Source organism: Astatotilapia calliptera, chromosome 5, assembly GCF_900246225.1.
Source record: "Astatotilapia calliptera chromosome 5, fAstCal1.2, whole genome shotgun sequence".
Classification (NCBI taxonomy): Eukaryota; Metazoa; Chordata; class Actinopteri; order Cichliformes; family Cichlidae; genus Astatotilapia; species Astatotilapia calliptera.
This window is the reverse complement of record NC_039306.1, coordinates 13486042-13501231: the sequence shown is the minus strand read 5'-3', so window position 1 is coordinate 13501231 and position 15190 is coordinate 13486042. Positions and strand designations below refer to the sequence as shown.

General features: G+C 40.1%; 1 protein-coding gene across 2 annotated transcripts in view; it reads right to left on the bottom strand.

Annotated features, from left to right (window-relative positions):
* Positions 1–116: 116 nt before the first annotated feature.
* pmepa1 (prostate transmembrane protein, androgen induced 1) overlaps positions 117–15190 on the bottom strand; it is a 40322-nt gene continuing 25248 nt past the window's right edge. Inside the window, exons 1-5 of one of the 2 annotated variants that reach the window (XM_026167317.1) lie at positions 13490–13842; positions 11046–11200; positions 8476–8529; positions 8009–8364; positions 117–7621 (exon numbers count right to left, since the gene is read on the bottom strand). In XM_026167317.1, the coding sequence (XP_026023102.1) occupies positions 7309–7621; positions 8009–8364; positions 8476–8529; positions 11046–11200; positions 13490–13547 (936 nt within the window). In that variant the 5' untranslated portion in view covers positions 13548–13842 and the 3' untranslated portion in view covers positions 117–7308. Of the gene's footprint in view, positions 7622–8008; positions 8365–8475; positions 8530–11045; positions 11201–13489; positions 13843–15190 lie in introns of those variants that run through there. The other variant, XM_026167316.1, reaches the window with a different exon arrangement.

Genomic DNA, 15190 nt, shown 5'->3' with positions numbered 1-15190 from the left:
GTGTCTGTGTGGTGGATGAATGAATGTGTGTCAAAGGCTCCTTTCTTGCAAAAACAAAAAAAGGAAAGCCTCCAACAATTACTAAATACAAAATAAATAAGCAGACGAGACTCGGGTGAATTTATAAAACTTTTTATTTGTTTTTTTAAATCGAAGGCTAACTGAAATGTGTCTGATTCATGTTCTGTGACAACAACAATAAACCATTGTCTTGTGTTTGTAACAGAAAAGAAAATAACAACATAGCAAACCCAGCAACACATAGACCATCCAATATAAATTAAAATAAACTGTCTTAATACACAAATAAGCAGTTATTATCACTGAGAATAAGCAGGCCTCTATATAAGTGCATGAGCCATGCTGTGACAGATAACAGATTGAAGTTAAACCCTCAGCTCCATGTTCATTCTTTTTATGAACCCGGTGCTACGTTTGAGTGATGGGAAACCCAGCATTGCAGAGAACAGATCGGAGTTCCCACATTTTTATCTGACATCTGGTCCTGAGTGAAGATTTCACTCCAAAGCTGCTGATTACTTGTGTGCAGTTTTACTTCCCTGGACACAATCGCAGCATTTTATCATGCTTTTCTAAAACATCTGCACCAGCTGCACGTAGGAATCCTTACCAGAACAAACTGGTCTATTGTACAAGCCCCACAGTTTACATGCTTGCAGGATAAAACTCAAGGACAGGTGGAAGACTTCTACAATAGTCACTGCGGTGTAAGATACAGAGGCTTATTTAAATATGAACACATAACATAACTGCGAACAAGAGTGCTTTTGTATACTTTTTCTTCGACATTGTCAGAGGAAAGGCGCCACACAGCGCTGATTAAAAGAGCAGAGCAAGCAGAGAAAAATGCGATGATACAGAAATATGAAGGGAGAAAATGGTTTGCTTGTATGCCGTCCGCCAGTCTACTTGTGTTACTTAAATCATCCTTTCTTTTAAAACTGATCAAACATGTAGCAAAAACTGGAGGAAAAAAAAAGATTTTTCCCCAAAATCGAAAACAAAAAGTTCAAGCTTGACTGAACGTTTTTTTCTTTACAGTGGTTTCGTCTTTGGAGATGTCTTAAATAATGTCACATATGAATCTGGACTGTGTGGTATGTGATTCTTTGCAAGCAGTCAGAAATGTTAAAAGCAAATACTGCGTCTCATTAAATTTCTGAAGAAAAGCATTAATTTCAGCTGTTTTTAGTTATAGTTCCAAACATATAGAGCAGCAATAGCAACAGTAATTTGTTTTCACAAATTTAGCTTCTAATGTCGTGATTATAGAAGTCCAGCTTTACCAGGAAAAAGAAAAGGGAAGAGAAGTTGGAATGATAACATAAAAACAATAGAAGCAACCACACAGGATTTGCAGATATCTGCTTTTCCACATGTTATTTGTTTGTAGTATTTTAAGGACTTTTGGTCCATTTTAGCTTAGAAACACTGACTGTTTTTTTTCCCCTCCATTTTTTTTTCTTGGCCTGACTGGGCTTCCATACGTCACGGCTGTAACGTGTTAAGATTTTGTGCTGTCCGAGGTTTTACGTTGAAAGGCAACAGTAAAGGATTTTTTTAAGTGTAAGTCTCCGATCATGCTGGACACCAGAAGGCACACATCTAGACACTGGGTCGAGTAAGGAGACGCAATGATTAGTGGGTTACGAGGACTAGGTGCTTACATGAAGATTTATACTTGGAACTTATAAGTGCGTGATACAAATGTGCTCAAAAAGGTTCCAATAAAAGGGAACTTTAGCTAGCTTTAACATAAGCTCATCTCAAGGGATGTTGATGGGGATCTGTGGCGTCGATCCCCGCACCAATCGCACCGATTTGCTCTTCAGACAGCTGCACACTGACAACTTTAAACTTTAAAAAAGGGCACTTAAAAGCAGAAGTACATTTTCTTGTATTTACACATCCTCCCCAGAAATCTGCAGTTTTTGTGTGTTAGGTAGTTTTACACTCTCGATGTTTACAAATGAAAAAAACAAACAAACACATTTTTTAATGATATGAACTTTTGAATTGAAGTTAAATCTTTTTGTTCTCAAGTGAATAAACATCATCAGCAACAACAACAACAACAACAACAACAACAACAACAATAAAAAAAAAACTGACATTTAGCACACTACGTTAAAATATGACTAATATAATCAAAAAGGCAAATAGTAGGTGTATTGCAACGATCTTTGCGGTGTCACTACCAAAAACATCTATCTTCATCACCATCATCATCATCACCAACAGCAACAATCTCATCACCATCATCTATTCATCGTCATCATCTGAGACAGTGTGGCCTGGGATGATTGACAGCCCAAACTAGCCACTCACATTTTGCCCGTCTCAGCGCAGGCAGGCACACTTGTACGACATAGCAACAATAACAAACAACGAACGTTTCCAAGGAGACTCAAAGACCGCTGACCCAGCGGCAGCGAGGGCCGGTTCTGAAAGGAGCTCTGTCATTGGACAGCGGCCATCTCTAGGGAACAGGAAGAGCTCGTTCAGACAGGAAGAGGGAGAGGGAGGGGAGAGGCAATCAAGGTGTGTGAAATAAATGTTTTTGCTACCTTGTGTGGTCCGCAATAACAAAAACCTCAGTGTGTGTGCGTGTGTGTTTATTGTGTGTGTGTGTGTGTCTGTGTGTGTGTGAGGCGTTTGGTTCTTCGGTGAGTTTGTTTAGTCTGCTCTGTGTGTGCCTTTATGTGTTTAGTTTTTGTCTAGACAGCTGGAGGTCTTTCCCAGGGCAGGTGGGTGTACATTAATTGCACACACGCACGCACACACATACAGTGATCTCCTAACACTTTCAGTATCTCCACGATGGATTAAAGCAACAAAAACTATGTGATCTGAGCATTGATTGGTTTAATATCTCTCTTTTATGTGACTCAAATCGAACTGAATTTTAAAAAGAAACATAAATAAATAGAATTGAGAGTTAAAGAAAAGCTCACAAACACTGGTGAACAAGTACAACTGCATGTAAACACACCAGTCTTTAGATGTAGGCAGCGCTAGGGTATTAGCAGCTGTGTAGAAATGTGTGATCTGTTCTTCCTGTCAGCCTCCAAATGACTTTTCCCTCTTTCTCCTCCTGTCTTATTTTGTATTGTCAGCCAGCCCGGGTTTTCCCCTGAAATAAGAGATTGATTCTACACATTTTTCCAACTTCCTTATACATTTTTTAAGTTCCTATCACTAATATTTGTGGTCAGAGCCTGGCCAGCCTTCTCATACCCGCTGCAGGCCCTCTGGTGCAGGAAAGGAAACCATTTAAGGAAACAACTCTGTTCAAAAACAAGTATGAAACAGAAAAATAGTTCAAAGTACCTTAGGACTGAGAACCAGGCTGCTAACCTCATTACAAGATCAAAGATTATTATTATTATTATTACAATAATTTTTTTTTAAATGAGCCAATCATCTTTCTTTTGGGGCTACAGAGAGCTACAGACTTAAAAGATGATGGGAGGGCGAATCTTTTTTCTCACTTTTTGTCTTTACTTTTTGAGAGGAATTCAGTGTTTTCAGATTTAGTAGTTTGCCGAGTAATGCTACAAGATATTTTGAAGATCTTTCTAACATCATCAAAGACTTTTCTAATCAGTTAGAAGAGTCTTTTCAATCTGTTTTATGATTTGAAATGTTATAGTTTGCTATAGAACACAAGACTGCATCATTGCGATGATAAAATGACAAGAAACAAGACTAGCATAAACACATCCAATCCATCTATCAAGCTGTAAATGTTTAGTTTGTATCCAGCAACTTAAATAAGAATTTACATTAATATCAAATTTACACAGTTTTCTATGGGGTTTTTTTTGTGAGACACTCATTTTTGAAGTTTTTGGATGTGGAAATGTCACCGTTCTATTTAATGGAATAGAACTGAATGGCATTTACTATGAAGAGCTCAAAGCAGCAAAAATTACATCTGAAATATTCTGCAGCAATGCCTCTTTCAAAAATTGTGAAGCTGTTAATCAAAAAACATCCACCAACATTTTTGTGAGCAGTTTCATGCAGGAAATATCTTCTTCAAACCAAAAGACACCCTCGCACCTGTGCAGCTACCTGATGTTACAGGTCAAATGAGGGACATCCATTCAATCTCCCACCAGCAAGAGCCTTTCATCACACGCACATGGTTGCTTTCTTCTGCACATGGACATTTTTCAAAATTGCGGATCGGTACGAACTAAAGAGTTCCTGCATGAAATGGCTCACTGTAAGGTTTGTGGATTTTTAAATTTTTTATTTTTTGAATAAACAGGTCACAATTTCTGGAAAGAGAAACTGCTGCCGTCTTTTTCACATTTTGGCACTTTAAACACCCCAAGCAGAAATTGCCATTTACTTACATTATATTAAAGAGAACACAGGCATCGCTGTAGCTGATTTCTCCAGAACTGGGCAATTCACACACCAGTTCAACACAATCCAGTTGGATAGGAATGAATACAAAAAAATTGGGAAAATACATAAATTTACCTTTGGGCCAAACTGTCCCTGTAAACAAGGTTTATACTGGGGAACAAGTTCAGCAGATTGAATTCTTTTTATCACGATAGTTGATAGATGCTGCTGTGACTCACCATGGAAGGAAAGTACAGACAAAAAATGAAAGATTCACCATATGAGATTATAAAATGTATTGTTTTAGCCTTCAGACTGTCTCTCAGGAGATTTGGCTACAGTTTGGTTCAGTCCCTGAAGAGGGCGCTGTTGTATAAAGGCTGGACACTAGAGGGCGCTGATTTTGTCTGGATCAAGCAGCAGCTTTAAATACAAAAACTACAAATAGTGATCAAGTAGCTCAATCAGCTACCTAATGCAACTCTATTAATTCTGCACTCTTAATGAGATGACACAAGACGGGCTGCTATTAACACTCGTGCCACTTTTCAACACTTCAGTGTGTCTAGTTTCAACAACCAGCCTTGTGCTGCATTCAACACTCAAAGAGTTTGAGTCCAAAGCTTAAAAGAATGAGTTTATAAACAAGAAAATTAAAAAATTTCTCCTAATTATAGAATATATTTGTTAAAGCACATGTTCAGCTGGTTTTATGGAGACCTGTGGAAGGATAGTTGAGGATTTAAAGTCTGTATGTCTTAAAGTTCTTCAATCTCAAAATGATAAATAAAGTTGTTTTTTATTCCAGTAAATGTTAAAAGCTTTGGTCCACAACTCTTTGCATCTCTTTAAAAGCGCATCACTAGTAGTTGGAGAATCTAAATCTGAATCTAAAAACCTAAAAGGTTCTACCGTTGTGTTTAAGCTTTATTGGTTGGTTGGTCGGCGCTGGCTGACAGAAGATTGTTGTCTCTTTCCTGGTGCAATAAAGTGCTCAGAGTGGCCTGCAAGAGAGAAAAACTTAGAGAGCAGAGTGTATACATGGGTTGAAAACGTGGGAGAGAATCTATAATTCAAAGGAACCAGAGGTACGTGACCAGAAAATTTGGTCTTTTGGGTGTATGGGTGACCAAAGTGGTGCACAGTCAGTGCATCAGATATTCAGGACCTGCTGGGCGACTGGCTTCCTTCCTGAGTAATACACTACAAGGGGGGTGTCATTGGTTTGTTTTCTCTCTTCTCATCCAATGAATAAAAATATCTGACATTCAAATAAAATAACAGGATTAAAAACTAAGTCTACGACATCCTACTCTAGTTAACATCTATTGTTACATTAGACTGTCTCGATTAGTCCAGACATTTGTTGTGTCTGGTTAACATGAATAAACTCTAATGTGCTTCGCTTGTTTAGTCGAGGTAGTAATAGCCAGCTTTGGGATTGGCTAATGATTCGGCCAATAGGATGAGAGAGAGTTAAGACTTTCTGATTGGACCCACAGGTTGGATGCTGACTTGTGGCTGGCTCGTGGGACTCAGACATTTGCATAAACCAACGATTATTTATTCATTTTTATCAATGGTACAGTAACGGTTAATCCGAGTCCGTTGGGCCAAAGTCAGAACCTCCCCTTACATTTATCATGATAGCAGCTGCTGTGCACCGCTCGGTCTGAGCCTCACTCACCATGTTCTTGCTTCTCTCTTGTTTTTATGCCGCAATAGACAGAGCTCCTTCAAAATAAAAGTCCCAAAAACGTTCCATTGGCGCATACTAAAAAATAGTGCAATTCTTTTCAGCAATTATATAAATAACTTTAAATTCGTGCTTTTCACTCTAGGTTTGCATACATGTGTCTGTATATATGCTCCATGTGTGACGTATATACACGTCAACATGTACGTTGCAAAAGGTGAAAAGTTGGCACCCCAACCGATTACTGATGTTTGTATCTTTTTTTTCTAAAACTAGACAACAAATAAAAAAAAAAAAACATTAAACAAAAGCAACACAAAAAATGTACTCATAGGAATCCATCAAGTATAGAAAAATACCCAAACTTTCCCTACTTTCTGTCTCTTTTCGATCATATTGCGGATTATTCTTTTTTCCGGTGAACAGTCTTGAACTTTGTGCAAGCGTTCTTTAAAAAAAAGAACATACATTTTTTTTAAAAAGGAAAAAAAAGAAACAACCATTTCAGTGGCAACTCCTGCATCGCTTAGGAAATGTAAGGCAGAACTTTTAGCCTTGTGCTACAACTCGCGGAATAAGCGAGTGTGCTAAAATGTCCCAGCGATGTGGCTAAAGCCTGGTGCAGAAGTGGAGTTTTGAATATGGACTAAATGGACAGAAGCAGCGTGGTGGTGGGGGATTATCACATTTAAAAAAAAGAAATCCTACAAATGGAAGAACCAAAAAGATTGTAACATTTCGCCATTTGCTTGGATAGGAATTTTCATGGATGTGTGAATAAGATAAAGAAAAAGTTCAACGGAAAAAACAGACCAAGTAAATATTCATTGTGAAAGGTGATTACGCACATCAGTCTGACAGAAGAGAGATGAGGAGGACTTGTTAAGGGAAAGAATCATCTGCTTCCATCTCATTCCCTTCTAAATCTTCCTCTCTTTTCTGACATCAATGGTTCATCAGAAGACATGAAGTAGGAAGCTGCAGAACAGGATGTGCCAGATGTTCATGCGACTGTGCTCTGCAGGAGCAATGTGGTTCTGGGTTATCTTACCCAGAGAAGCCAGTGGGGAAACTGCAAAACTGACCTGCAACAACTAAAACTAACCAGCTCTTAAACCCTTCAGAGTGGATTTTAACAACTTCGTGACTTTTCATCATTCTCCACTGGTCATTACTCCAGTGGTGAGCAGATGTAATCCCGGTTTTCTCACTGGAAGCAGAGAGCAGCACTGTCACACCTGCTGGGGTTTCTGGGATTTCTCCTTTGTATTCCTTGTGTTCCTGTTGTCCACACTTCCTTGCTGTTGATGCGGAGGTCGGAGCAGGCCTTGTATGAGCGAGGCAGGTGGTGCTTGTGAGGATATCACAGTCCGATTGTTATGGCTGGAGGTTACAGATGTTGGGTGGTAGTAGTGCCCAATCACCTCGCTGTAGGCTGGAGGAGCTCCTTCCACTCGAGAGCCCTGCTTCTGATGCCTGGACAAAGCCTCCTGGGCTTCCAACACACTGATGCCTGAATGGACACTTGGAGGGGGGGCCTGCAGTCTGAGAGCAAAATAAATGAATGAATAAATAACACTGATGAAGACAAGATGATGGCAGATAAAAAATGATTTGTTGTAGGTTTTCAGCTAATCAAATTTCTGCATTTAAAACCTTATAATGCATCATAATTACAGAAAATGAAACATAATTAAACATTAGGCTGTGAAGAGAGGATGTCTAAAGCTCTTAGTCTCTTTCTCCTTTACTGTGCAGTACATCTAGTCACAGTTAGTACAAAGTCGGTACAAAGAACATAAACATTTCTATGACGCCTTTTATAAGCTGGATAAGTCTCTGATAAAAATCCTTAACACAGGAATTAGTCAACACAACGACAAGTGAGTGATCCAAAACACAATAACGGACCACAGACTTGCTCATTGTTACCTGGCCTGCAGACAGGAGTTGGATGGATCGAGAGGGTGGGAGTCGAATACTGTTCGGTTGGGTGGCGCTCTGACCGACTCGCGGTTCAGCTCCATCTGCTGCTCGGGGTCTCTGAGCTGCAGGGTGCAGGGCCCCTGGTACGGCGGGGGCTCCTCTCCATCTGAGAGGGAGATGGTGGGGGGAAGATCGATGAGGCTCTGAGGCAGGTAGGGATAAGTTGGCTGAAAGCGACTCGGGGCGTATGTGTGCTGGAAGCGCTGGGGCTGCAGCGGAGGCTGGGAGTGGCTGTGCTGTACTTCCCGCTGTATATAGGAAGAGCCCCCTCTCTCCGGGGGGTGGGTGTTATACACCTGGTGCTGTGTGAGGAGAGATATTTAATTACTGCTGTGCCTCTAACTAATGTTGGTTTAAATGAATTTTGTACTAAATCAAACTCGAAGACCACCACTGGTTGAAGCAGCACTCACCTCATTTAGACCACTGTTTGTGCCTGTTCCCTCAGAGGACCACAGACTTCCCTCCTGTGTGCAAAAAAGTCAATTTATGTAATTAAATAATAAAAATAATTCTTTAATTTTTTCGCAGTTTGCATCTCTATTAGCAAAGAACAGCAGTAAGCAAAAGAAAATGTGGAGAAGAAGAGCATGAGAATGTCTGCATGGTGTAAACACTCAGTAGGCAGGGAAGCAGGTCTTGTGGTTGGCGCATTAGCCACTAATCTGCTGGCTGACCTCAAACCACATTTAGCACTATTTAAAAGTATAATTTATTCCTCTGATTTGTAATAGTTCAAATTTCAATAAAATTGAGCTGGTTAAGACATAGATACTAGAACGGGAATATACACTGCTGCTAATAATGATTTCAACACCGCTGTGTAATTTTTAGAAATGAGTGGTTGTAACTTCCTGTCATATATTAGTTCTTGTTTTAAACACTGTCACAAAGACTTTCCACTGCGATCGCCTTTCCCCAAACATAGAACATGAGACTTGGTACTGATACACTTCTTATTGTTTGCTCAAACTTTACTGGATGGACGGATGGATGAGAGCGTGTTATTTATTAGAGGACTCTGTTTATATAAACCTGTCTGTGCAAAAGTGTGAAGCTAACTATGATTCCTGCTATTAAAGTATTTTTAAATCTAGGTTATACTGCCTAATACTGTCTTCTCCAGTAAAACGTTGTACCTTTTACCTGTGTTTGACCTTTTCCTACAGTTAATATATGAGCTGTATTGTGTAATGTATGTGCATAATTTGACACTGTAAGCTTCACATTCAGTTAACAAAGTAAAAAAAATTTCTGTGCTCATTTAAAATCAGCAGCACATATAGTTTGGTACAACATTGCCCAACACAAGTATGACTTAAAACGTTGAAATTAAGAGTGTACATGAATCTATAATGGATTGAACAATACTCTGAGCTCAAGCTGATTTTTAGAGGGTGTCTCGATGCCTTCGGTGTCACCGCTTGTAGTGAGGAGAAGACAAAAGTAGTTCTTTGCTTCTTTAAAAAAAAGTCTAAGAGGAACTTTTCCAACTTTTGTAAAAAAAAAAAATATACTCTCTCTGGTGACAGTTTTCTTGCCTGCTTGTCTGGCTGCATGTGTGTCACCATGTCTGTTTGCTAATCCAAATTAACTAGGACACTATGACTCCCCTGAGCTTATAAGGAGCTCTATGTGTGTGTATGTGCATGTTTGTGCTTCATTCTTTACTCATATTTTAAACTGAAACTGAAGCCACACAGATACACACACAGACAGTGATTCAGTGGAAGGTGATTCAGGCAGCACTAGTGAAGTCATATGTTTGAGGAAGCCTCAGGTGTAAGTCGGTGCGTGTTCTTCAAATAGACATCGGCAAGTCGCCATGGCCCTTAATGAAGAAATGAGTCAGTGCGTTAGCGTTAGCCTGCAGCACAGTTTAATCACTGTGATCACATGCGGCCAGTTGGCACGCCTCTGAAACTGCTTTTATTGTGAAACTGTCTGAAACAGATGCTAACTTCCTCCAGGAAGTCTGTTTATAAAGATGAATGACTGTAACTATAAAAGGTCAGTGTGGTTGAGGGGTTTGTTATATGTTTTATCTATTTGTCTTTATAAATCATTTCGTTCATTTTTCATATATTTCTTTAACTCTCTCTCTCTCTCTTTCTTCCTACATATATCTTGTTCATAACCTTGCAAAGTTGGATAGCTTTACTGGAAAATAAAATTTCACCTGTCGAGACACTAACTTTATTCCATGTCTTAAACAGACTGTGCTATTTTATTTCTTCAATTAATGAATTCATGCATCTTACATAATATCTGCCACCATTTACAACTTTTCATTTTCTGTTTGCTGCACATATTCAAACCGACTTTATCTGTCTCTGACACAGAAACACGTGTATGTTTAAGCTATGTAAAGGCACTATGGAAAAATGAGCGGTGTAGTGATGCAGTAGGTAAGCAAAGTTGTCACTCATCTCACCAATCTGAGCCATGGTCTGAGTAACTCTCATCACTCAGGCGACTCACACATGGACTCTATACTCTGACCGAGCCCTTTGCACTACTTTCAAGCACTTTGTTCTCCAATGTCTGCCTTTCTACTGTTTTGTAAATGTTTCTCCTGCTTGTTATTTATTCCTCCTGTCTTATCATTTATATTTAATTCCTGCACAAAGCACCCATAATTTCATTGTACATGTACAATGACAATAAAGGGCTATTCTATTCTATTCTATTCTATTCTATTCTATTCTATTCTATTCTATAGTCTGGATACAAGTGCACATTTTGGTGTATTGAGGTTGAATAAAATGAATTTCTTTGAAATGAAAGAAAACAGTGAACTACAGGCGTTAAAATACATTTTCTCTTCTTTGCTCGGTGTGTCAGAACTGTGTTACCTTTTTAGCAGCAACATGTATGTAAACCCAACTGAATAAAAAGTCTTGCACACATAATGAATGAGCTACTGTAAGTGCATAGCTTGGGCAACACATCATCATGCAGTCCTGGCATAAGTCTGACTTACGTTGGCCAGTGGCAGGTGTCTCCTGCGTGTAGGGGTGTGCCTGGAGAGAAGGGAGCGTGCTGATAGGCGGTAGTGGTTGAGAAGACAGGTGATGACCACCACCATCACCATCATGACTATTACGATCACCAGAATCTGGACGAACTCCAGCTGGGCTGCAGTGACAGAGAAACAAAGACTGACATAAGTACGAGTCTCAAGAAAGCAGAAAACAGTCCTCTGTGGCTCTTTGTACAATAACCCTGATGATGGTACAGTCACATTAACACCGTTAGGTCAGGCCTTGCAAGGACATGAAAAGTGTATGATGACATCTGCCTATTTTGCATTATATTTGAAGATCTAATATTTCTATTTATTTATTTATTGGAAAATTCAATCATTGTCAGAGACTTTTTAGATGGCCAAAGGCCTCATCCCCTGTATAGTTGCCTCAGATAACATAATCACCATCCTCTTATTACGTTTTAGGGCAATAACAGATCACGGCTCTCTAGTTTCATTCCAAGCAACAAAAAATACACATTTCAAAAGTTCAGGGCTTTCACAGAAACAAAACACTGTTGTACATCCTGATTTAGTTATTCAACTGAAATACTAATGATAATAATAACAAAATAACTCATGGCTGGATTTGAAAAATAGTATTGTCCATTTAATCATTGGGGATGTTGGTAGTTGAGGTCAAACAACATGGAGAGAGCTAAAGTACATAAAACAGTATTGCAACATATACCCAATAATTACTGTGTAAAATATATGAGTTCATCATCTTTTTTAGTACTACTTGGAGTGCTTCATCAAATTCGTGGTTAAAAATGACTTCAACAAATACAAAAACACACATTTAAAGCAGGCTGGTATAATTGATGTTATTAGAAGAAAAAACAGAGAAAGATATAGTCTTCATGTCAGGTCAGGGTGTTTCACACACACACACACACACACACACACACACACACACACACACACACACACACACACACACACACACACACACACACAGCCAGCCGAGGCCAGGCTGACAGACAGGGCCACCTTTGTTGAGAGACAGCCTGCTTTAAATACCCCTTAACCCTGCTCCACCTCCCCCATCATCAGCACTGCCATTATCCACACACACAGAAACGGAGGCTTTTTTCTCACACTTTGTTTTTGTTTTGTTTTTTTCACAGGGAGCAGGCAGAGGTCAGGGCCAAGTCAGACACAAGAGCATAAAGTAACTAGCAGACAACAAACCAACCCTCCCCCGCACACCCCCTGCCCACACACACTGCATTCTGTTTTTCTCACAGTCCACACCGGTTCTCACAGTCTTGAGTTCCTCTTACCAGTAAACCATCACAGAAGATGAAGAAGTATAGAGTCAGATGACTCCTGTATCGCTGGATTCATTCACGTATTACTTTTTATCACATTTATTTATATTAGCTCACAGGCTACACTGACATATTAAAGCAAACAAAGAAAGTTTCAGAGATGCGCAGAACTGTTTGATAGAGAAGCAGAGTTTTAAAGAATCAATAGAAGTGAACAGCCAAAGTTAAAACATATACTAGTTTCTGGGAACTAAGCACCAGTTTTTTAACAAAACAAATCGAACATTTTATTTTAACCATGATTAAAAGCATCATTCTTCCCCTTCTGTTAGGCACTTATGCTTAGCACGTATGGTCTATATCAGCGGTCCCCAACCTTTTTTGCGCCACGGACCGGTTTATGCCCGACATTATTTTCACGGACCGGGCTTAAGGTGTGGCGGATAAATACAACAAAATGAAACTAGTACCGGTACCGAAAAAAAAGAAGATTTATTCATAACACACCTGAAAAGACCCAGGAAAACCGAGTTAACGATAAAAACGATAACAAAATAACGCTGAAAACCAATAAAAAACCCTGAAAACCATACATTTCACACCTGAGCCTCAACTATCGCGGCCCGGCACCAAACGACTCACGGACCGGTACTGGTCCGAGGCCCATGGGTTGGGGACCGCTGGTCTATATACACAAGAGGACCCCAAAGAACTTCAGGGAACGTGGTCAGAAGACCACTTAGGACAAACTTCTGTAAGACTTGCAGCTGCAGACTTCCTGGGATTAAAAGGATTTCCACAACAAGATAACCCAAAGTTGGCTGAGATGATGCATTTAAATGCCATTTCACTTGACCAACTGTCCAAATTTCCAAGATTTTTAATATGCAGTGACGCACATAGTAAACCTGCAAACTCCCACATGTAAGAAAAACTTTAATTGACAATTTAGATATATACATATGTAACTATCTACAACTATCTGAAAATATGCTGATTCGCATGCATTTAAAAGGAAAAATGAACTTAAAGACTAAAGCGTGCTTGCTTAAAAATAAATCAGACTCTAGTGCATACAAAGGAATCTGATAACATCCATCTTTTCATCTCAGATAAGAAACTCACCGCACAACTGTGTCTGAACACAGTTGTCATGGTTGTGACTCTGTGATGAAGGTTGCATAGTCTCGTCACTCAACAAGCCTCACAAAAAAAAAGGTTGATTTCCAGAGGACAGATCCCGAAGATCTGCTACTGAGGGAAAAGGAAGAAACCAACGCTAAACCAAAACAACAAAAATAAAAGAAAGTAAAACAAAACTTTCCAAGCTTCATATCCCGTGGATGCTCCAACACCATGTGTGTCCTCACCGGCCGTCACACACACTCTGAGCCTGGAGTAAGCTTTGTCTGCAACTTTTTCTCACACACATTCCCACACTGTCCAGACACACACAGGCGCACATATCGAGGAAACAGCTGACCAGACCCTTTCTTCTGCCCTCCCTCGCCACCAAAACCCAATAGCTGTGAACAAAAGGGGTCAGTGTGAGGGAGGAGGGGAGGCAGAGAAAGAGACAGAGGGAGAGGGGAGAGAAAAAGAGGGGGAGTGGTGGGAGCGTCTGGGAGAGGAGACAGATGGGTCAGTGGGATGGAGAGAATAATGATGAGATAGAGAGAGAGACATGGAGAAGGGAGGGGGAGCTGAGTTTGAAGTTTGAACTTCTCTGCTCATTAGGACATTCAAACACTGAGGCAATTAAACTCTTACAAGCAGAATACAATAGTTAGTACTGACTGCTTCATCATTGAAAGGATCGTTGTGGTCTGGTATGGTCTGTCATGGCACGGTATGGTGCGGCAGGGGTCAAGAACAAGAGCGCAGCTTTTTAAATATTATATGAAGAGATCGTGTATGAAATGATTCCCTGCAAATGTTGTAATTCATCCCTCTTTGACTCTCAAATCTATTTTTGCTGGTGTACAGATGCAAAATATGGAAAATTGTGTCACCGTCCATAAATATCCAGACCTAAATTTAGCTGTAAGGCAACACCATCCCTCCAGGACAAAGCCCAATATGTTGTCTCCCACAAAATAACACTTTTATCCAAAATGCTAAGAAAACTAAGCAAAAGGCAAACCATGAGAATATTTAACCTCACACTAATGAAGCCCCTTTTCCCTCATATTACTTGGAAAATGTTATAATAATTTTTTTTTTTTAAATTACCAGCCAATGTCAGGGGTTGTGGGGCCTAATTACATAAGTGGATTCAAGTGGATTGGACCCACATGTACAGTCGTGGTTTTTCGGTCCATCACAGAAGATCAGCTACTGTCACGTCTGCATCTTCTCTCTGTCTCTAAGTTCTTTGGGCAGAAACCAGAGCACCTGGATGTAACCCACACATCCACAGGGTGAACTCGGAAAGCCAGGTTGGTCCGAACCCAGGATCGTTCTTGGTATGAGGTGACATTGCTAACCACTGCACTACCATGCAGCCCTGTTACATAACGTCAGAGTTCCTGTTGACGTTGTGAATGCAGAAAAGACGGCTTGGAAGGTTTATAGTTACCAAAGAGGCCACTGTGCTGTGTACGGTATGTTGCGAAGGGAAAGGAAAGGGAGGGAAAGAAAAGTTGTGGGAGTTTAGCACCAGCTGAAAGAACAAGCTGTCAGCAGGCAGTGAGCCCACAGACACGCGCACACACACACACACACACAGTCTGGGTGGCTTCACACAGATGGCGAGACTGGCATCGCTGTATGTTTAAGTGCCTCTCTGTTCCTTTTTTGCCTTTGACAATAACAACAGTTCGCTTT